Consider the following 24,646-nt stretch of genomic DNA (forward strand, 5'->3'; position numbering starts at 1 on the left):
CACCCACGCCCTCGTGTGCTGTGCCGGCCTTCATAGGTGCTCGCTAACAGCACTTGCCGCAGCAGTCTGTTAAGGCTACACGGGGGATCTTTGTCTTTGTTACCTGTGGGTGAGACTGTGCGAGGTGAGCGGTAGTTGTAGCAGCGAGCTCGCTTCACTACGAACCCGGTAACCAGAGTTCGATGCCCCGCTAACGGCCAACGCTAAGTGACAATTTATCTGAACCGGTCCTGGGTCTCCCCAAGGTCTACTCAGCCTCAAAAGGCGGCATACCAATCACCCCCCTCGTGTGCCGTGCCGGCCTTCATAGGTACTCGCTCACAGCACTTGGCCCGACAGTCTGTTAAGGCGATACGGCGGAGGGGGGGGGGTGTAGTCTTTGTGTTTTTTGCTCTCTCACAGCCACTGCAGCCTTCTCCCGCGAGCCCTTGGCGTGTCTGAGTGTGTGGGCTCAATTAGGACTACGAGTGTCCACACAAACGGAGGGGGTGGGGTGGGGTTGCGGGGGGTGGGTGGTGGTGGGGGGGTGTTATGCTTCAGAGCCCGACTTTGTCGACTCGCAAGCGCGTTCGCCCCAATGTTGTCAGCGGTGAGCAGCGCGAGTTGTGCGCTGTTGTCGTTCATTGTGCGCTGTTGTCGTTCATTGTGCGCTGTTGTCGTTCATTGTGCGCTGTTGTCGTTCATTGTGCGTTGCACGGGTTGCTGCTGCGTGTGGCGGCCCCGAAAGGAAGAATAAGTAGATGGTGATGGTGATGATGATGAAGAAGACGAAGAAAAAGGACACGTGGGTGCAGATGACGTGGAGAGAAACCTGAGAGAATCGAGGGGGCTCCGAGGCGTGGGCATCTGGTTTGTGTCAAGAGAAATGACGGTCTGCCACGACAGCGGTGGCCTTTATACCCGGCGAGAACGCAGCAGCGGCATTGGCGCCTGTCATGCGATCTGTGTCTGTGTCCGGTTTTTTTTTTCGCCTTCTATGTGGTTCTTTTTTTTGTCTGTGCCTTCTGTTTGTCATTATTAAGATTATAAGCCATCAATCTCACTTTTAAGGCTGGAGGCCTTTCTCCCACGAGGCCGTGAACTCTGTGCTCACGCAACTTTGGCTGTTTCCGAGGAACGTTGATGGGGGCGGTCTCCTGAAGTCTTGCAGCAGAAGGAAGCCCCTTTTTTCTGAGCTTAGCGTACAAAGTGAAGTATACACTACACATGAATTCATAGCAGTCCAGTACAATGTGGTTCCCAAAATATCCGGACCGGCACACCACTCACAACCCTCAAACAATTCCCGGACCACTTTGCTCCAACAACATACTATGTTTCTAAATGTGCTCTTCCGAGCGCTATACATTTTCATTAAAAAGCCATGAAAACGATTAATTTGTTTTTTTTAATTGAGCGCATCATGAGATTGCTATTGCTCCAAGGTGGTTTGTGAGGAAACAAACTCCAAAGTCTCTGCAGGAGTTCTGCGAACCACTTCCGACGACCGTGGTGATCAGCAGTGGACCGCACGTCCTCCACGCCCAGTGACGGTCTCTGAGCAAACGCGCAATATTCAGACGCTTTAACTTCTAAAATGCGGGTGATAAGGTCATGGGTTGGAGGGTTTGTCCATACAGATGATAGCGAACGAAGTTTCAGCTCGATTATTTATTGACGTCATATCATGATGTTTGGGACAATCATGTTTCACATCTAGGAACACAGGGAAATGACTATACAACCTACAGACGAACACGTGTACATAGTGTAGGGTATCTCAAACTCCCGTTCTCGCGACCCACCGCAGATTCGTATTCCAACGTTTACCAGTCCTCTCAACATTAAATTGCAAATTACACAGGTACACCCTGCACGGCCTGCTAATTAGTACCAGTGCAGGGTCTTATTTTGAATCTCTATCTCGTCGGACACATAAGCACTGCATTAGTCCATGCGACTTGTCGGTACCACCTCAGGTGCCATTACTTTATTTATAAGGCCAGTAACATTGAATTATTGTAACTACAGTACTTGAAATGAGTGAGCTATCAAAGAATGTACCCTAATTAGTCATGCAAACAAATTAGTGCTGCTAAATTTTGCTACCTTGTTAGGTGGTACCAATTTCTGCTCTGGCCCATGGACCAACATCCGCGAACACGAGTTTTCGTCTAGGTCACGTGGGACGTGTGACAATTATCAGACACGTGCAGCGTGTAACGAATTAATTGGTATTTGAAATGACACGATTGACTCTGACTGCAGTTTAGGAAATCCTAATATGTCCAGTGGCGGTTTGTGGTTCTGGGTTGAAGAGGCTCCAAACACCACGTCTGGTGTTCAAGTCTCACGTGACGCGTGCTGGTGTACTCGTTTATGGATGAAATTCGAAAGTAGCGAGCGATTATGATGATGATTCTAAAGATGACGATGCAAAATGTTAATGCTGCTTCTGCTGATAACAATCATGGGTTTCCACCGACCAGTCCTCCTGGGAAGCTGCCGTAGGCTGCGTGTAGCCATCTGGTGGAGAATGTGCTGATGATGATGAAGCCATTGTCAGCGTGTGTCCAGTGTCTCAATGGGTCTGTATTCGAGTCTTTGGGTCTGTACATAAGTTTAAGAGTAATTATTCGCGTCCATGGTTTTCTACGTGAGAAGCCACATACCAACGCAATTCCTGTTTCGCAGTGAATCCACCTTCTTACGCCTTATCACCAAAATAGTAATATTATAGCAGCCACTACAAAGTGAAGCATTCCCCATGTCGTCACTGTCATTTCGCAGTCATCAGCACGTCACAATAGAGTGCGCTCGTGCACTTGAGCAGGATCTCATCGCTCCATCTCCACGGTGGTCCTTCCTCTCGGGCACCGTCGATCGTTTAAGGTAGGCCGACACTTGTTTATAAGTGGCAATTATAAACGAAGCATCAACGTATTTGATTGGACATCGTGTGTTGGTGAAGACTGGAACTCATTTGTGAAGCGTTCATGCGGCATTTTCCCAGTTTTAAGGCAGTTTTGCAACGTAAACTTGCCAAAAGCGCAGCACAAACAGCGCACAGCAGCAACGATACATTTAAACTTGTAACGCGCGCAGTACTCGGTCAGTCTTGAATACAGGGAACGACTCAGAGGTGCGAGGAACCAAAGAAAATCGGGAAGGCAGCCCGCTGCGCTAGAGTGCTCTTTTTTTGCAGAAGCAACCTGGCCACAAATAATACATCAACGAAGTGGCTTATCGTGTGGAAATGTATAGCAGCCAAATACTCAACGCATGGTGCTGAATTAATGTTCCGATAGACTGGGGGAAAGGGTCGTTCGCAGCGATTCCGGCTCAGAGAGCGCGCATGTGGTGGTGCCAGACACACGCACGCCAGGCCGACTGTCTCCTCGAGAAAGTGTCGGCTTAGGGGGGAGATTTAGGTTAGAAATAATATTTGTAGTAATTTTCTGACCACGCTGGTCATCGAGGGGTTCGGGGTGAGGGGGGAAGGCAGGAGCGGTTCATATATCATTCGCCATTGATGTTAGCCGTGGCTGGCAATCGAACTGAGGTTTCCGGGTTCTTAGCGCAGTGAGCTAACTACTGCTCCACCGCCCCATCCACGAATCGTAAGTTAACGCGCAGCTACGCACGGGACCCGCGCGTGGCTGCACGAGAGCACATTGCGCGGACCAGCAGTAGACACGTAACAATGCCCGAGTCATCGACTCAATAGATGATTCGGCAAACCATACGTTCTTCAAATCGACCGTGTATCAATGATTTAGGATGTGCGCCAGTTGTGCGCAAGTGACGTGGATATGTTTCATGCAGGGTCGAGGAGCGCAATCCAAACGGGACACGAGATAGAGGCACGCAACCAGACGTGCAGAGCAAACGGGACGGACATTACTAAAAACGCACGCACTATATATACGGGACAGGTGTAGCCTACGTTATGGACAGTAGTAATTTAAAGCATGCATTTATCTCAACGCAACAAAAAAATCGTGCATACGCACGGATCTGGTAACGCTTTCCAAAGCGCGTTTGTCCTCAGGAGGGGTTTAATCAGCGACCGTGGTCGCGCTCGTGGGCAGGGGCGCAGGAAGTGCTATGAAGAAAGGGTCATTGCTCGAAACATCGCCGACTATATCAATACTTTTTTTCGTTTAATGCCACGGTGTTATTGACAAATGTGTTAACCCCTGGGCCGCGACGGGACAGGCGGCCTCTGTCACGCTGACCGGGTGGGGGGGCCCCTCGGCCGGAACAGCCGAGGCGGAGTCCTTCTTCCTCTGGGTTTGTTTCGAAGTTTTGGGTAGAGGCCGACCGAAACTGAATTTCTGGTTTCGGCCGAAACCGAAACTTTGCCGACAGAGGCCAACTGCCAACTTTCGGCACCGAAAACGAAACCAAATTTCGGTCGGCCTCTAGTTTTGGGTTACCCCCTTTGATCAAATGTGGCCGGTTTTATACAGCGTGCGTGAGTCTCTGAAAGCAACGCGACTCTGTTACCCTTTAGTTTCCTTCATATTGCATCGTCTTTACGAGAGTTGCCGTCACTTCCCCGTTACAAAGCTAATGCGTACCCGTTTTCAACATTAATTGGAAAAATGTACAAAAAAATCGATTCGTGAATAGAACAGGAACCCGATAAAGTGACAATCGAAATTTCTGGGCGGTTAATCTTTCCATGGCCAACCTCTTATGCTAACGTTCCCCATAAGGGGGTCTGATGACCACCGCTTATGTTGCGATAGAAACGTAGTTTTTTGTTATTTTCTTTGAACCTATCTACGTGACTTTACCGAAAGACCCAAAGAATATGAATTCCTGCAGTCACGAAACCTTTAAGTCAAGATCTAAACATACAGTACCATGTACGCGCAGACACGTGCACCCGTTACGAATATCGGAGTAATCCGTGTCATTCAAAGCCACGTTACTTTCAAGACAAATGATACCTATAAGGCCTGGTACCCACCCCCCTCCCCTCCTTATAAACACACACACACACAGCGGCTTTTACAAAATGACAACAGCGCGCGTGTGTAGGGCTCGAAGTGCGCCAAGGAAACTTGTGTCGCGATATCCTTCTCTCTGCGTCGCGTCGTTGCGCTATCGCAGGGAACACAGGCGTCGACTCTGTCGGTTTACCGCACCGAACAGCCCCCCCCCCCTACCTTCACCCAAACCCCCCTATTCGCACTTGAGTTAAGCACAATAACGTAACGTCGCACACCGCTATCGTCGCGCGCGATTCCTCTAGGATCGCCGGGACGTGTTTCGTGAGCGAGTAATTCGGCTTGAGCGGCGGGGTTTGAAGAGGCGTGGTTAATGCTGCCTTGCTGTCAACCCGTGCCACACACAGCGAACTATCGAACACATTCCGCGTCTACAAACCCCGAACGGGGTGCACGCGCAGCAGGACGCAAGCTGCGTCATCATGATAATATGACAATAACAATGCAGCGCTTGTCCCTTCAATCCGGCTCCCGCGTCACGACCGCCACACCTCGTCACGTCGACCACTGTTCTCCCTTCCGTTCAGGTTCAACACTCAGGTTGTGATTACACGCTGCCCGTGCCCGATGATGGGTATGGGTACACGGGTCCCACGGTGTGACGGACAATTGGCGCAAGTGGAGGCTGCGTCGTGGCTGGGCGCGAGCTCGGGCGGGAGCGTGAGAACCGCAGCGAGCGGCGAATCGTCGCTGAAACAAAGACAAAGATCCCCCGTATAGCCTTCACAGACTCTTGCGGCAGGTGCTGTTAGCGAGCATCTATCGCTTAGGCTGCATTACCATACGCATTTTGGACCCGCATTAAAGCCCCATTAATACAACTGATTTAAATAGATGCCATTGCGCGTTTAATACACAATGTGAACAGTATTTTATTGTTCCTACGAGTTTATACTTTTGAATTAAAACGTCAAAGTATCATATATGCAATATCTGCAAATATAAGAGAGAAAATGTACGGCTGCAATAAATAAAATGCTTTAATAAATTATACTTTGTTTAAAAAAAAAGAACGTGCCTGACTTAAATAAATAAATAACCATTATATTACACAATCTGCAATGGCGCATTTAAACCTGGGGCTGCATGGAGGACAACCGATGAACACGTGCGATCATCCATCATTAACGTCGTACCCGAGCGGAACCTGAGCGTTGTTCTCAAAGTCATTTTGAGCCGCACAGGATCATGAAGTAGCCAGGCAGTCATACGGGCCGGTTTGGGGAGGGAATTATGATAAAGCGATTCACTTGGGGTTTTTTTGTCATTCTATGCTTCTTTATACGTATTGGTGTTAGCTCGGTGATAGCCCAACTGAAAATGTTCGGTCGAAATTCATGCTTATTTGTTAATTACTGCATGTCTCGGAAACGTCCGTGTAAATTAAGAGCACAGTATTAGAGTGTCAGATGTATACTGTATGCGTCCTAAAAACAGCTCTTTTGTAATGCACTGGAGGGATGAGAGCTCCCCCACTAACGACGTTGTGGGTCGTGGATGTTAGCTGTCCATACTTCACCACGCTGTTCGTGCAGTTTGGTGAAGGCGGGGAGCATAGACTTGGAAACATAGTACAGTACAACAATATATATTTTACCACACTGCCCTCTGCCGACAGTGTAGCCCCGCACAGCAGCAGCCTACGGTACCTGTTGTACACCTGGTGGTCACCCATCCAAGCGCTAAGCGCCAGGATCAAAGCTGCTGAGATCCTTGCCGAGATCTAGTTGATTTGGTCATTGGCCAGATATATACATACAGCACATATAATATTCTATACATATACTGCGGGAAGTGCAGTTGCACGTTTCTGCGAGATAAACGGAACACCAAACGTCTCAATATAATTCCAACACAATATTACTAGTATACCAAATGAAACCATACATAATAGGCTGACGTTTCAGGCAATGTCCCTTCTTCAGAGCAGAAAGATCGCAGGGCACCGCGTTGTAAATAAAGTGTGATCTCATACTATAAGTCAATTTCATCATTGGACCTCCTTTGCCAGTACCAAAATATAATAATAGGGTTTTTCCCCTTTTTTCGTCTCTGGTGTGGACCAATCAGTTTCAAGCACAATGCATATATTATCAGTGTGATTTTTGTTTGCATTTTGACTGCAAGTATTGTGGTTAATGCAGACATGAATCCTTGTAAAAAAAAAAGGTTTCAGTTTTGTTGCCAGAAAAAAGGAGAAAACCCCTATTATTATATAAGTCAGTCTCTCTGTTCTAAGGAAGGATTGTCGCCTGAAACGTCAGATTGCAGTATATATAGAGGTGTTGATGAGGAACGTGATTATTTTTTGTTGGATTGTGCTTGGGAAACACTGCCAAGTCAGTCCCTTAATATGTTTAGTTTCATATAAGTGCACGCTTTGCAATAAATTAATAGTAAAAATCGGAACACGCTTCCTGTAGTCGACTGCCTCTCCCAAGCGTGGCAGCAGAGGTCTCAGTTCTGCATCTCGAGCTCCCAGACTCTCTGCGGCCACCCCGTGCGACCCCGGCTCCTGCGCTCTCCGCTCAGCTCCGCGTCGTCTCCGTCCTGCAGGGCCCACGACACCAACAATGTGAGCATTTCGACTGTTTACAACGAGTCATATAAATCCATGATGTGTCTTAGCCTGCCTCTATGAGCCTCCGCTATTTACAATTATATGTGTGCTATAGGTGCCTTAGTCTGACTCTGTGAGCCTGAGACTCGTGTAGTCTGCCTCTGTGAGCCTCGGATATTAACACGGAACCGTAAGGATGCTAAATGTGCCATGTGCTCCGTGACCTTCAAGCATTAAGGTCGAATCATTTGCAGTGTCGACGTGTCTTTGTCTCTGCGAGCCTCTAACATTGGCACTGAACCCTGTGCATCGTACAGGTGTGTGCGTTCGCGTGTGTGGGAACCTGACCGCTGTGCACGCCCCCGCGGGGTGTCCGTGCTCGGGGGTCTCAGAGGGGTCCCGGGCCAGGACCCCCATGAGGTGCGAGATGTAGCGTGCGGCGAGACGCAGCGTCTTGATCTTGGAGAGTTTCGTGTCGGCGGGGACGCTGGGGATGCGCTCCCTGCCACACACACGGTGTATAAAAACACGCGGTGTATAAAACACACGGTGTATAAAAACAAACGCACCCTGTGTCGCCTGTGGCAGACTGAAGGGGAAATATATGTATGCATTTTGAACTTCTTTCGCACAGTGCTGTTCGCAAGCACCAAATAATCAACGAATGTTGGTACGGCCTACGAGTGAGTGGTATGACCAGAACCACCCACGGCGCTGTTGTTTCCCCAATGCTGATGTTTACACTCTCCGCACCAGTTACTAATTTAAGGCTGAGTCAACCTAGAGGAGGCCCAGGACCGGTTCAGATAATCGTTACTGATGTTGGCCGTGAGCTTGAATCGAACTCGGGACGCCGGGTTCGTAGCCACTACACTATGCTAACCACTACACTACCGCTCCCCAAAGTATATACTGCACTATAGACACGTACGAAGTATACACACGTAAATATGCACAGTGTACATATGAACGTACGCACCTATATACATGCTGTCTGCATTGAGTCAAGTCAATTAAAGACTGAAGTCTCCATGTGTGTGTGTACACGTGTTCCACGTAACGCAGACAGCGTTAATCTCTTAGCCCGTCACGTGGGACGTGTTTCACAATCATTGGGCGCGGAAAGTGTGGCGGGTGCTGACCGTGAGCGCAATGCGCTACGGATCCAGCGGTCTGAATTAATATATATAAACACAATTAATCTATAAACACAATGCACACATAAACACAATTAATCTGTGAACACAATACATATATACAATTAATATATAAACACACTTCATGTATAAACATACTTCATACATAATTGCAATGCATATATAGAGACATATAAACACAATTAATATATTCTTAGTTTTTTCGGTAAAGTCACGTTGAAGGGAAACAACAAAATAATAAAATATATATAAAACAATATTTTTTTTTGTTTTATATATCTTTTATGTTGTTTCCCTTCAACGTGACTTTACCGAAAAAACTAAGAATATGAATTACTGCAGTCACGAAAGCTTTAAATCAAAATACAATTCATATACATATACAGTTTATATATAAACACACTTCATATATAAACACAATTCATATATAAAGACACATAAACACAATTAATATACAAACACAATTCATATATAAACACGCTTCATATAAAACACACTTCATACATAAACAACTCATATAAACACAATGCATATATAAACAATTCCTATATAAACACGATTCATATGTAAACGCAATCGCTAATGTTGTAACCAAAATTAGCGGAATTGTTCACCAAATGTTTACAGAGAAATTAAACCCGGCTATCGTGGGCTGATGCTTCAATCATCCCTATATTTAATTAAAGCGATTACCCCCTACCTGAAGGATTACAGATACTTCTTCATTCTCTAATCACTCGTCATGCATTGTTCACGAAGCTCATTAGGAGCAGAATAACGAACAAATTAGAGGCGAGCCGACCACGAGAGTAAGCAGGGTTTATAAAAAAAAGGTTTCTCTACCATCAAAGATAAAGATCCCCCTTATAACCTAAGCAGACTGTTGGGGCAAGTGCTGTTAGCGAGCATTTATGAAGGCCGCCGGCACGGCACGCGAGGGGGTGGGGTGACCAACACCACGCCTTTGTCTGCCCCATAGCGTTGTTTACACACCGCCCCAGATACTCATTTGAGGCTGAGTCGACCCAGGGGATGCCCAGGACCGATTCAGATAATCGTCACTGGTGTTGGCCACGATCGGGAATTGGACTGGAATCGCCGGGATCTTAGCTCAGCGCTCTAACCATTGCACAACAATCGGTCTCACACACACACACATCCTGTTCATCAGATCCTGGGAAATACCTGAAATGGATTCCAATTGCAGGGCGACTGTGCCTCATGGCCCTCTATATTCTATGAAAGGCTTTCGACTCGCTAGAAAGTGATGCGGTCATCCAAGCGTTCGAAAAACAAAGAGTAAAAAAAAGAAAATATTGAAATATATAAAATGAAAGCCTTTTATATATATAAAAAATTTAACAGCAGCGAACAGATTCCACGAAGAAAGTACAGTACCGAAACAATGCATACATACTTAAGATATCGACAAAACACATACGTACTTAAGATATCGACAAAACACATACGTACTTAAAGTACAGACGAAATACATACATACTCAAAGTACCAACAAAATACATACTAATACATACATACTCAAAGTACTAACAAAATACATACTCGAATTATCAAAAGAACAAATAAATATTGTACTCAACGCATTGACAAAATACATATATACTCAAAGTACCGACAATATACATGCTCAACTTATCTACAAAATACATACTCAAAGTACCGAAAATATAAAAACTCAAAAGTATTTACAAAATACATATATACTCAAAGTACCGACAATATACAAACATACTCAATGTATCGAAAAAATACACTTAAATTATCGATAAAATGTATGTATACTATACTCAAACTATCGACAAAATACGTTTACGAAATAGACTAAATACATACTCCGCACCTCCGATTAGCACGGTTGGCTACATACGTGCGAAAGAAGTTCAACATGCATACACACTCAAAGTATCGACAAAATATATATCTACTTAAAGTACAGACAATATACATACTCAACGTATCAACAAAACACATGCAATACTCAAAGCTGACGCTCTTTCGCAGCAGTTGTTGACACAGCGACGTTAGAAAGATGTACAGTATTTAGAAACTCAGATTGGAGAAACGAATGTATGCATAATAATAATGGAGACAATATTGATTGATCATGTCACTTTGCTGATGACACGGTCCATAGACGATCCACTGGGAATTAACGGCAGGATTTAAGCTGATAGAGAAGGCTGACAGCTGGACTACACGTGAATGTGTGTGTGCGTACACCTCGGATAACCACTGAGAACGGAAAGCGGCGAGGTGTTTAAACCTGTCATGGACACGTGCTGCAGAAACGCCACGGATCTCCCTCGCTAAATACTGTATGTAGCAGGACGATCGGCTAAACGGGATTATTATCCGTCGAGCAAATCATCATCATAATAATAATAACAGTACACACTTGAGTGAGCCACCGCCATTCACAACAACAATGACAGAACACGAACCGAGAGGTGAGCAGACAAATTCACGTCGCGCGTGCCTCGTTTTGACGTAAATCCTCTGCAGCGCGTCCTAAAGTCGCGTGTGTGTAAGTCGCGTGTCAAAGGACGAGATCGAGCACGGATCCGTGTATGAAGGCATTCGTCCATAACACTGCGTGTAAATAATAGTATATAATAGGCGACGTTTTGGGCAATGGCCCTTCTTCATATAGCACGATAAATAGATTCGTTTCCCGACGCAGACGCCTTACCTGTGTGGACTTGGTACATACAGTAAAACCTTGGATTGCGAGCATAATTCGTTCCGGAAACGTGTTTGTAATCCAAAGGACTCGTATATCAAAGCGTGTATACGTACTACTCGTAGTGGAAGACCTCGCTCGTTTATCAAATAATTATTTATTTAAGAATTTTGCTCGTCTTGCAAAAATTTGCAGACCAAGTTACTCGCAATCCAAGGTTTTACTGTACAGGTTTCCCTCACTTTATGCGGGTTCCGTTTGTGCGGTTTCGCTTACATGCGGCTAACCCATTTCAACGAAAAATTCGCGACATGCAGTTTGAATTCACTCATATGCGGCTATACGGTCGGACGTAGGACAACATTGGGTGTACTTTTCGATTTAAAGCTTTCGTGACTGCAAGGATTCATCTTCTTTGGTTCTTTCGGTAAAGTCACGTAGAATGAGAATAAAATAATAAATTGATAAAATAATATAACACAATAATATTCTCACGACGTTTCGGCCACAACACAAGCGGCCTTCATCAGGTGAAGGGGACGAGACTGTCTGGAGGACACTCCAGCGCTGTCCTCCAGCGCTGTCCTCCAGACAGTCTCGTCCCCTTCACCTGATGAAGGCCGCTTGTGTTGTGGCCGAAACGTCGTGAGAATATTATAGTGTTATTTTATTTTATCAATTTATTATTTTATTCTCATTCTACGTGACTTTACCGAAAGAACCAAAGAAGATTGGGTGTACTGTTTGCGCTATTCGGCAGGCAAATGTCTCGTACGGTTTCGTTTTTGTGTATGCGCCCTTTTTTCTGGAACGCGTTTACCACTATGAAGGAGTCCAATTGCCCAAAACGTCGCCAATGATATGTTTTTTTTTTCCCATTTACGGCCACTATTATTGACTAATGTGTTGAGTTATTTGTGCTCGGGTACCGCTGCCAACGCAGCATCACAGAAATATATTGAAAAAAAAAAAACAGATAATCTTGCACCTGAAAAACGGTTTCGTCTCAATGACCGGATTTCCCATGAACTGCTCATATCGAATACGATCAATTTTATTCGAATTACAGATACCCGCAACATCCATCGGAGCGATACAGACGCGTGTATGTGCTTCCAAAAGTCGTATCCTACTCCTGAGAAGGACGAACATGATAAGCGCTTATATTCTGTCGAATGAATGCATTTTAGATGCGGTGAATTAGTTGTGATGAGACATACTCTTCACCAACGCAATGACCAACAACAGCTCGGCCCTCACCCAACAGTATATTGACAAACGACTGTATGGTGTGATTATTGATTCTTGTACGCGTGGCGGATTCTACCCAAATTTTGGAATTTAAAAAACTAAACACATTCGTAAAAAAAAGCAGATATTCTGGATGATATTTGTCATTACCCGAAACGTCGTTTATGACATTTTCTTTTAAGGCCACAGTGTTATTGACGAATGTGTTGACTGTTGTTGTTGTCTGTGCTTGTGCTCCACTGCCAACGCAGCAGCATCACCGATTTCATCTCAATATTTTAGTTACAACGAGGATGTTTTTTGACAGCCGGTAGCGGCTGCTACATAGCAACAATCCCGTTACGGAAGACGCAGGGCAATGACGACTCTGCTCAGCGGAATGATTTCTTCACGTGTTCAAGGAGAAGCCGCGAGTTGAGAGTGCGATGACGTCGCCGGCATGAATGAGGTGGATGAACAGCCCCAGTCCGGCGTACCTCAGCTCCGAGAAGGCGAGGTTGATGCTCTGAGTCCGTCTCCTCTCCTTGCGGTTCCCGGGCGCGCGCCTCCGCGTCGGGCCCGGGGCTGCCGTGGACTCTCCGTGCGTGGGGCAATGGCTTTGCCCAAATGCAGGCCCTGCCCCCAAGCCGTGCCCGAGCCCAACTGGCCTCAGACCCGAGCCTGGTCCCATCCCTGGCGCCCCTAACCCCGACCCCATACTCATGCCCCCTGGCCCTAAACCTGTCCCAAGTGCCGGCCCCGTACCTAAGCATGCCCCCATGCCCTGCCCTGCCCCGAGGCATGCCCCTAACCCGTGAGCGAGCCCCGCTCCCATCCCAGACTCATAACCAGATTCCGCCCCGGGGTCAGGGACCAGCCCTGCCCCGTGGGTCGCCTCTGGACCTGCCCCGAAAGCGGGCCCTGCCCCGTGCGTGAATCTGAGCGCAGGCCCCCCCTGGAACCCCAACTGTCCGTGGGGCCCTGACTGGTGCAGCCCTCCCAGACCTAGAGGGGCACCCAACATTCCGTCCCCGTGCGGGAGCGACCCAGGATAGTGAGCGGCGCCCGTGAGCCACGGGCACTGGGGACGCTGCGTGGGGAATGGGCGGTGAGACAGGGGCTGGCCCTGCTGTAGGAACATGCCGGCGATGGTGATGGTGGTAGTAATTATGATGGTTGTTTTGGCGGCGATGGTGGTGGTGATGATGATGGTGATGATAACGATGATGAAGGTTTTTGGTGGTGATAATCGTGGTGCTGATCCTGTGGTATATTTGAGAATCTTTATTTATCCTTGAAAAGTGCTCTTATTGATGATGATTACGATCCTGCTGATACCGAGGCAGTTTCTAATCACGTAGCGGAAGTGATGATACAGATTCCGCAGAGACAGTTGTTGTTGATGATGTTCGTTTCTGGACTATTTTGGGGTATTTTGGTGGCGATGATGACGATTAACTTAGCGACCGATTAGGCTGCAGTAATCGCTCGAGCGGATTTTGTAGATGCGAACGCTGTCGATTGTATTCCTGTTTCTGCGACTGCTTATCGCTACGTTGACACAGAGTTTAAGATGACGATGATGGTGATGATAATGCGCTTGGTCTTGATGTTGTCATTCATGGAGGACCATCTGAAAGTAAAAAAAAAACACAAGTGCTGCTGTTGGTGGACCTGCGGGAAGTGGGATTTGTTGTATTGCTGTTCCTTTTCGTGACGGACCTCCTCTTTACTGATACAACTGTAGCTGCTGTCTTCAATTAAACCACCCTTGCAACTGTTGATTCTATTGTCGATGCTGTAGTCCTCAGTGACATCCATTTTTACTGATGTGGCTATAGCTGTTCTGGCCGTACTCGTGGCTATCGCCCAAGCTTATCATCTCTTGAGTTGCCGAACTTTGATGCCGGCAGTTTGGGCCAACTCCAATGTCAGCGCGATCGCCGACTGCTGAGCCGGTCACTTTGTCTACTCGCTATTCCGTCAGCCTCCAACAGTCGACCGATGCTTTCTGCGACCTCGTTACTATGAATATTAACATCGCCGCAAGGGCCCCGTCTGCATGCGTTAAACGAGACGAGGAGTGCCTCGTGACGTGGACCGTGGTCTCGTTCGGTGCCGTCGTCCCAACACCTTCACGATTTAACAGGCACCCCTACAACCCTAAGTATACGGAGCAAACAGTTCGCTCTTCGTTGACGAGACTGTGGACTAATCTCAATGGGCGCTCCGCGCGTGGTGGACAATGCATTTAGATAAGCTCCTATACGTGCTGGAAGTTGTTGACGGTGACGTCGTTATGTATGTACGTATGTTGGACTTCTTTCGCACCGTACGTAGTCAACCATGCTAATCGGAGGGGTGGGGGGAAGGACAACTAAGCAAAAAAATCACGATTTAAAGCTTTCGTGACTGCAAGGATTCATCTTCTTTGGTTCTTTCGGTAAAGTCACGTAGAATGAGAATAAAATAATAAATTGATAAAATAAAATAACACAATAATATTCTCACGACGTTTCGGCCACAACACAAGCGGCCTTCATCAGCGCTGTCCTCCAGACTGTCTCGTCCCTTCACCTGATGAAGGCCGCTTGTGTTGTGGCCGAAACGTCGTGAGAATATTATTGTGTTTTTTTTTATTTTATCAATTTATTATTTTATTCTCATTCTACGTGACTTTACCGAAAGAACCAAAGAAGACAAAAAAAATCAGTTAATTTTGCTGCTGTTCTTGTTGCTGTGTATTTGATTAAGGTGATGTTGATGATGTTGCTGTATAATTGATGTCGATGGAGTTGATGTTAGTGATGTCGTTGATGTTAAAGATGTTGCTGTATAGTTTGTGGAATTTATATTTATGATATTGATGGAGTTGATGACGTTGTTGACGAAGCTCAAATTGTTGTGGTGGTGTAGGTGGTTGTAGTGTTGACTTTTGTGGTTACGTGCGTGGCTGTGGTGATGATCGATTTTGGAGAAATGCATGGTGGTGATTGTGGTTGTGTTATTGGTTATGGTGGTAGTGGTTATAGTCGTGGTGATAGTTGTAATATTTCGGTGGTGACTGTTGCTCTGGTGGTATAGTATGTTTGTTCTAGTGGTAGTAATTGGGGGAGGGTTGAAGTGGTGGTGCTTGTGGTGGCTTACGGATCGTATACGGATTCTTCCAGTCTAAATAAAGATTCTGATTTGTTAATGACGTGTTGTGGCCGATGTGTCGATGGTTGATGTTGGTGGTCGTTGATAAAGTGGTTAATTAACGAGGTTGGCTACGTACGTCGCGACAGAAGTTCAGCATACATAGTGGTTGCCGTGTCTGTGGCTGACAATGCGTCTATTGTCGATCGTCGCGGTTTAAATGCGCGCTCGATGTGGTGGGGTTGTTTTGTTGCGTCGCGTCGCTCGATGTTAGTTGTCGACGTGACGGGTGGTGAGACGTGGTCGATGCCGCGTAGCGACTCGCGTGATGGCGCGGTGGGTGACGGCGGCGCTTGGCGGTAGCGTTTGGAGTGCGAGGTTGGTTGGGTGCCTGGACTCTGACCTTGCGCTGTCCTCGTCTTCCCCCGGGGCGGCGGCGGCGGCAGCGGCGGCGGCTCCTCCTCTGCTCGACCTCCGTCCGGCGCTCTGCGCAACAACGTCGCCGTCTCGTCGCTCTGACCCCTCCGCCGCACGCGTGGTGCGCTCCGCGTCTCTGCCGCGCGCATCTCCCCCTGACGCCCGCAGCGCGGAGGGGTCCGCGAGGCGGGGCCACGGGGCCATTGGCGACGATCGGCACGGAGAGGCGCGGCCCTCCTGCCCCGTGGTCTCGCACCTGCGGCGTCCGTCCGCGTGTCCGCGTGATCCAGCCGCCTGCCTCTTTAAGTGTCCGTCTACCAGCCGGCCTGTTTGTACACACCTGTAATGTCTCTGCCTCGGTCTGTGTCCCGTCTGAATATTTACCCGTCTGTCTGATTGCTGCTTCACGTCTGTTTGTTAGCCTGTCTGTCCATCTGTGTGTCTGTCAGCCTGCGTGTCTGCTTGCCTCTGTCTGTTTTGCCTCTCTGCCTATCCATCTGGTTCTTTGTCTGATAATTGTCTGCCTGCCTGTTACAATCTAGTTCGACGTGTCCGTGTATAAATCTAGGTATATATCGATCTGTGTGTCCGGCTGCCTTATCCGTTTACCGGTCTGTCTCCCTGTCTGTCTGCGGACACTTTCGCGGGTCTGTCGATTTGTCTGGGTGAATATTTCTGTCTGCGCGTCGTTCAGTGCCACTGTAGAGTTTGTCCAGGGGTCGGCAAATAAAATGACGAGACATTTTTTCGTCGAATTCGCTCATATTTAAAGTGCCGCAATGCACGTGAATACGAGACGGTCCTTAATCAAGAAGTGTCACGAAGCAGTCCTCAAAGAGCCGCACACAACTCCAGAGGCGCTCGTTGGCGAGCCCTTGTCCAGGGTTTATAGTTCTGCGTTGGGCTGTGTGTAGTCCCCGTGTCAACATCTCGATACGTCTGTAGTCGAGTTGTCTCTGTGTGTAGAGCTCTGGCCGGCCTGCAGTGTGTATATTTCGTCGTTTGTACTACGGCTCTCCGTCCTGTACTGCGCGCCCATCGTTCTCTCTACAGCTGTGTTTGTAGCGTCAGCGGATCCGTGTAGTTGTTTCCGATTGGCTTTGACCGAATGCGCAATGTTTATTCACGGAACAAGGTACTGGCAGATCGATAACGTGGACAAGAGAAATCGTATCTAATTTACCTCGTTTAAAGATGCGTCCGACTGAAAATCGTGACTAACATTCATGTATTGTTATGTTGTCAATGAACTAAATACATAAGTGTATAGACACAGTTAGACAGGTGATGTTTTTTTGGAATGTGGAGTAATTTCCCATATTCTATAACATACACAGTGTGTGTGGTGTGTGTTTCGATGTTGTGCCTGTGTTCAGTTTTGTGTGCCGGATGCTTTCTGAAGTTCTCTATTTCTCTCTGTCGACAATATTAACAGGCATAGTAATAACATAATTGTATTATAATACTCCACACTGCCCTTATATAGAATTCAAAGTACAGGACACGCTGTTATGCAGGCAGATCCAAAACATGTCCGCGTATCTGCTGAAGCAGTGTGTACATTATTTGAGTTGTGTATGTGTGTGATAAGTGTACAGTATCCACTTAGTTTAATCGTAAATAATACTTTACACTCCTTTGTCAATCCACTGTTCGAAGAAACTATTTTATTTTACCAGGTAAAGCGCACTCAGCTATTAGGGGCCGTCCATAAATGACGTCACGCACCTGGGGGGGGGGGGGTCAGACATTTGTGACGATGTGTGACGAGGGGGGGGTTTGAGAAATGTGGCGTGACATAAAAATGCGCAACTTTAAATAAATATTGACAACACGTTCTACTTAATTGAATATACTTTTTAATAATTTTTTCTCCTACAACATCAAAGTGCAGCACCACATTAAATACTACAATGGCAATAGTTTATATTATTTTATTGTTTCCCTTCTACGTGATTTTACCGAAACAATATTTTTTATATTTTTATTATTTTATTGTTTCCCTTCTACGTGACTTTACCGAAAGAACCAAGAATATGAATCCCTGCAGTCACGAAAGCTTTAAATCAAGATTTGAAGCATGTTTTATTTTTTTGAGGGGGGGCAGAGCTTTGTGACGTCGTGTGACGAAGGGGGGGGGGGGGTAAAAAATCGTCCAAAGTCGCATGACGTCATTTATGGACGGCCCCTGAGCTCTTTTGCAGAGACAACCTGGCCACACATTATAGCTCATCGAAGTGGCTCTATCATCAGAGGAGTATAGTTTCAGCCGCATCATCTGAATGCGTCTTGATTCCAAAATATGGAGGCCAAAACCCTGAGGACACGGAGAAAAATCCACGCGGCCACAGGGAGACAGAGAACACAAACAGGCATCGTCAGCATCAGAGCTCTCGTTCCACACCAGACGACTGAGATGCGATCTCGATAAGCGACGCCGCGTCCGTCACCGGGGGTTGTTGGACCAAACCTCACCTTGGTCAGTGCGGACTGGCGAAGAGTGAGAGGGGAGGCGTGCAGAACAGGTTCAGATGTCACTCGCTAATTGACGTTCCCCAATCACTGCGCCACTGCTCTACCCCATACTCAATATAATGGGTTTTTATATATATATCTCTATATATTATACAGTATCTATATACTAGCAATGGGCAGCGGACGTTATTAGAAATGTCAGGGGCAATGTCCACAAGTGACGTCACGCGATTTCGGACGATTTTTGAACCCCCCCCCCCCCTCATCGTCACACGGCGTCACAAAAAGTCAGACTCCCCCTCAAATATGACGTCACAAAGCTCTGCCCCCCCCCCAAAAAATATAAAACATGCTTCAAATCGCTTTAAACTATTGTCATTGTAGTGCGCATTTAATGTGGCGCTGCACTCTGATATTGTAGGAGAAAACATTTATTAAAAAGTCTATTTAATTAAGTAGAACGTGTTGTCTATATTTATTTAAAGTTGCGCATTTTTATGTGACGTCACATTTATGACCCCCCCCCCTAGGTGGGTGACGTCATTTATGGACGGCCCCTTAGGTGATTTATAAATGTGTGAAATTATATCGCACATGAGGGTCATTGGTGAATAATCACGTATTAATCTGCCAATATAAACTAACTACGATAACATTTAAATGTATATGGTAAACTAGAACGATGTAAAGGGCCAGCATAAACTCATTGATCGTAAACAATGTGGGTTTCCAGGAGTAACCAGCGAGCGGTAACAAATTACGCCGTGCATGCAGAGTCCGTTGACATTTTGTTTTATCCGCTTGCAGTTACCAGCTAGATTCGTAGCTTTCGTGACTGCAGGAATGACTCTTTTGTTCTATCGGCAAAGTCACGTAGAATTAATATTCAATTTAATTTGAATGACCATTTTATTTTCTACGTGACTTTACCGAAAGAACCAAAGAGTTACAAGCAGCTAGTTAGGATACCTCACAAAATGGACAATTTATAAAAAAAAATATTCAAGTTCATTATTCATACATTTATTTCTGAGAACCATGTTGGGTCAGGCAAGGGGGTGTAAACAAAATTCAGCAAAGGGGTAGATTAGCCAAAAAAAGGTTGAGAACCACTGGTCTATATGTATGCACGTATTGTATAATATCGGTACACACGAATCTGGGTGCACACATGTTGAATCTAAATAGGCGCGCGCGTGTCGCGCAGTCGTACACGATGCTTATGCTGCTTCGACAGTGGTGCAAGAGCACCACTGACAGAAAAAAAACTCAACACATTCGTTCATAACGCTGCAGCCTTAAAAGGAAATATATTAGGCGACGTTTCTGGCAATGGCCCTTCTTCATAGGACACCCGTTCGTGTGCTATGAAGAACGGTCATTGCTCAAAAGGTCACCAATTAGGTTTTCATCTTAGGTCAGTGACTATAGATGCTATATATAAGCTCCGTGTTTGCGAAACCTATTTAGCATGTTATGTGTGCATACGTATGTATGTACTGCATGTATGTTGAATTTCTTTCGCACCGTACGTAGCCAACCGTGCGAATCGGAGGTGCGGGGGGGGACAATAAACTAAACACAAAACCATGCACACGTACACCCAATACAAAAGACACCCACTACACACAACACACAGAACACACCTCCATGCAAACAAACGCACATATATAAAGCATACACAGAACATTCACAAAGATCACCCATATAGCCTTAATCTACGTTTGGGCCAAGTGCTGCTAGCGAGTTCTTGTGAAGGCTGGCACGGACCACGATGGAGAGGGGTGGGTGACAGCCCCACATCTGGTGGCGATGTTCACACACCGTACCAGGCACTCATTTGACGCGAAGTTCAACTAGGGGAGGCCTAGGACCGGTTCGGATAATAACTTCTTGTAGTGGCTGTGAGCAGGAATCGAACTCGGGTCGCCGGGTTCATAGCGCAGCGTGCTAGCCGCTACACTACCGCTCCCCACAAACACAAGACGCGACATGAAGCTACAACCGACGGCCTTCGCAGGGTATGTCATAGCGCCGCTGTAAATACTTATAGAGCTGAAGGCATACACGTGTGTACGGTATACGTGAGCTGGAGCGGTGGCGCAGTAGTTGGCGCACCGCATGCAGCGTCATGAACCGGGCTTCCCGAGTTCGATTCGCGGCCACGGTGGACGTGAACGGCGAGCGATGTCTGCGCCGATCCTGGGCACTCCCGTCAACAACCTCGCCCCGGCGTGGTGAAACACGGCGTGGTGGGCAGCCCGTCGTGTGTAAACAATCGCGGGACCCTGTGGCCCGGCAACAACAAAATAAGCGCCGGTCTCCGCGCGCCCCCCTGCCTCCAGGTGACGCACGGTGCGCGAAAGCAGTTCAACATTCACACGAACATACTCGGGCCCGAACACATGCACAGCTAGAAATCGCACGCCCACGCCTCTTGTTCAGCGAGGCGTTAGCAAGGAACGTGTTTCGTGTTGGTTATTAGTCTATGTGTTTTGTAGCAGAAAACGTGGCGCCGACTTTCCCTGCATGGCATCCATTCCGCGCAGCCTGCGCCTTCTCAAAGGGCTTTAGCCGTCCCTCTGTGGGATGGAGGTGGCGGGCCAGGGGGGGGGACACTCGTGGCTTGAAACCCGCTGCTGTAAATGTGAATTTAAGTGGCCCTTGTGCGTATAAAGGCTCGTCGCACCAGACGCGAGCGCACTGAGATGCGTCTCTCCACGACGGACACCCGGAATCGCGCGTGCACCTCTTCTGATTAAACAAAGAGGAGTCCGAGCCAGCCATGGTCGACCGTCGACCGACTCAGCCGAAAATTTGTAACACGAATCGTGCGGTGGTAGGGTCATGAATATTAACATTTTGGGAGACAAAGGCGGCAGGGCATGTGTGATACTGGACCCACCACCACCACCATATGCGCCTAACCGACCTTAATAGGTGCTTAATTGTCAAATGCCAATGAGCTGTGCGCAGCTCGGTAGAGTGTAATGAATTCTTGACCCGCGTTTGACTGCCGAGTCCGCACGCAAGACCGCGATTACGTCCCGATGTGTCCACGTAATTGCCCCGTGTAATTAGGGGAAATGGCCTTCAAATCGAATCAAAATAAAATCAGTCGATAAACCAGACCACAGAGTCGTCAACAAGGAAACCAGACGCACAATGGAACAGGACAACATTTGGACCACGTGGCTTTTTTCCTCTTAATACTTTCACCCACCTCATCCTCACACAAGCGCAATCTCGCATCCCTCTTCTCTCCATCTACTTCACCTCCTCACGCATCTTACGAGGACTCCGAGTCACGGCCCGTAAATTCATTAACTCGGTAAGCACGATTCACGCGCTTTTGCTGTTTTCAGCATCATGGGGGAAACGCAACAACGGGCGTGCTGTACTGTCAGGGTAAAAATTCATATTTGCAGACTAAATATCCCTTGCTGTACACGGCACAGACCTGGACAACATTGCATATACTCTTAGTAGCTGTTCACAAACTATTGAGGTTATATTTCCGTCGCTGGAGACTCCCAACGAAATCCTTCCAAAATCACAAGTGCTTTCCACTTGCATTGTACAATCATTTAGCAGATGCCACCCTTGCTGTTGTCATTTTATGGCAGCCCAGTGCACTCTGACCACACTCCACGATCTCCAGAGGTTATGGACAGAAATCTGACCTTCAAGCCCCACATAAAACATATCTGTGAAAAGACCAAAGAAAGAATCGCCCTGCTACCGAAACTTGCAGGAACGAACTGGGGCGACTCAGCCGATTTGTTGCGAACTGCCACCCTCTCGCTGATCTACTCGATGGCAGTCGCTGTGCTCCAGCCTGGTCCGGGAGTTCGTACACACAATTATTTGATTCACAATTATGTAAAGTAATGCGCATCAATCGGAGCACTTAAACCGACACCAACTCCCTTGGCTCCATCTTCTGGCGAACATTCTGCCACCAAACATCCGCAGACATTCACATTTATTTCCAACAAAAACCAGCCAGAAAATCCACCAAGATCTCAACAATGTACCTCGCTGCTGACTCAAGTCTCGATCCCTCTTCTGGGATCGTGTTGGCACTATTCTAGAATCTCACCCAAATCTGGAAGAATTCTGGCGAAGTGAAACATCGATGTCCAGAATAAACTCGATTGAGACCAAATTATCAAACGTCCGCGCTTTGACATTCTTCGAAGACACTGGCATTATCATCAACCGCATCAGAACATTAACAGGCCTGTTGCGTACACCTTTCACAAATGGAAAATTAAAGACAAGTCACACTGCGACCGTGGCCATGCAACCCAAATTATGGCCCGTATTGTAAACCAGTCGTCTGCACTCATTCAATGGTGGAATAGCGAAACGACACAAACTCTCATGAAACCCTTTCCTGGCTAGCAGACCTCGACATTAGCATTTAGCTTGTGAACATATTGCTTCCATACACTACATAATAGGGCAAAGGAGAGAAGACACCAGAAGACGGCCATCACGGGGACATGGCGTGAAATTAAATCACATGCGTGAGACCCGTGCAGGATGGCGATGACTTGGGGAGGCCTTCATCCAGGAGTGGCGAGTTTACCATGGCAGATGATGGCTAAGCGGCTTTTTTTTATTTAGGGAAAACCCTCCTCCTGCACAACTTCAGAGGTGTGCCATTACTGCCTGTCCTCGCTCCCCTTTCAGGATATATTTTCTTTATGTAATATTAACTTTGTTGAAACAGGCACTTATGTTAATCTCCTACCAATGTAATCATCAGCACAATGTGAATGCACTGGTGTTGGGTTGGCGCACATGTAGTTCATGTCATCAGAGACACACGTCAAAACCTGCTTCATCGCAGCTGGATCATTTAATTGCACTTGATTACACACATATCTCCAGGTAAAATAAAGTGAAAAACAATTTAAATGTATATCTAAAATAAATATTTCAGTATGAGCATTAATAAAAACAATTGTCTAAAAAATATTCAAGTAGTTATTTGCAATTGCATACTTTTATGGTGGTTGTGAACACTTTGAGCGCAAGCGTTTTGGTATTTTATTAAATATTACAACACAATTTTTTTTAATGTTCTCCACCCTCGCCACTCTCCTAAATATGCAGTGTCTTACAGCAGGGCCAGCTGTAATTGTCATGCACGGTAAATTGTGGCATTGGCAGGGGGGGGTGGGGTGTAACGATTCACCTCCCTCGCGATTCAGTAATTGTGGCGCGATTTGGGTTTACAATGAAATTCAATCAAATATAAAATACATCGCTGTGAATTTACTGGCCACTGGTGGACGCAGGCGTCACAAGCACATTACAAACACCACACATACAAAAACATCTGATTTTTACACACGTGGGTTTGATGCATGCACCATAGGCTTAACACAAATATCAATATTCATCAACGAATTGACGCATCGTCACACCCCTACTGCCACTCCCGTGCTACACACACCACTGCTACACTTACACATGGCTGTGGCCCTTATAAAATGAAAGTTAAATTATTCACACCGTTTAAATATTACTTTGTTACAAACACAGAGCTTGCTTAATGCCCTGTGCTTAAATTACACAGAATGGTTTCATAACAGAGATCATTTTAACGTGCCTCGAGTCCCGAGTCATTTGCATAATTTTTGTGTACAATTTTGAAGTTTTTTTTGAGTAATTTTCTTCGTCCATTCTTCTGTCCGAGTTGCGCCACAGCAGTTTTTAATGCTAGAGAATTGTCATGAAAAACGCAACGATTAAATTGAAAATAGGCCCATAGCTAATTACACCAGCGCTAGTCTATAACATATAAATAATCATCTTCTTTGGTTCTTTCGGTAAAGTCACGTAGAATGAGAATAAAATAATAAATTGATAAAATAAAATAACACAATAATATTCTCACGACGTTTCGGCCACAACACAAGCGGCCTTCATCAGGTGAAGGGACGAGACTGTCTGGTAG

At 46.6% G+C, this 24,646-nt stretch overlaps 1 protein-coding gene across 3 annotated transcripts; it reads right to left on the reverse strand.

Annotated features, from left to right (window-relative positions):
* Positions 1-1,635: 1,635 nt before the first annotated feature.
* LOC116958213 (uncharacterized) lies at positions 1,636-17,478 on the reverse strand. Of its 3 annotated transcripts, XM_076074482.1 has the most exons (4): positions 16,187-17,478; positions 13,143-14,278; positions 7,906-8,059; positions 1,636-7,547 (listed from the first exon to the last, which is right to left on the reverse strand). In XM_076074482.1, exons 2-4 carry the CDS (start codon positions 13,784-13,786, stop codon positions 7,455-7,457), a joined length of 891 nt encoding a protein of 296 aa, XP_075930597.1. In that variant the 5' UTR covers positions 13,787-14,278; positions 16,187-17,478; the 3' UTR covers positions 1,636-7,454. The 3 variants fall into 3 exon arrangements, with proteins under 3 accessions (XP_075930597.1, XP_075930589.1, XP_075930595.1); XM_076074474.1 differs by lacking the exon at positions 1,636-7,547 and having other exon boundaries at positions 7,585-8,059; XM_076074480.1 differs by lacking the exons at positions 1,636-7,547; positions 16,187-17,478 and having other exon boundaries at positions 7,585-8,059; positions 13,143-14,639.
* Positions 17,479-24,646: the final 7,168 nt, after the last annotated feature.

Source organism: Petromyzon marinus, chromosome 3 (assembly GCF_048934315.1).
Source record: "Petromyzon marinus isolate PM22_M1 ecotype Great Lakes invasive population chromosome 3, UKy_Petmar_22M1.pri1.0, whole genome shotgun sequence".
Lineage (NCBI taxonomy): Eukaryota > Metazoa > Chordata > Hyperoartia > Petromyzontiformes > Petromyzontidae > Petromyzon > Petromyzon marinus.

Excerpts from the sequence above, each read along its gene's own strand:
- LOC116958213 (XM_076074474.1), bottom strand. The coding sequence starts at position 13,786 with ATGTTCCTACAGCAGGGCCAGCCCCTGTCTCACCGCCCATTCCCCACG. Across the intron at positions 8,060-13,142 it reads CTCGCCTTCTCGGAGCTGAG|GGAGCGCATCCCCAGCGTCC; the intron begins GTACGCCGGACT and ends TGTGTGTGGCAG.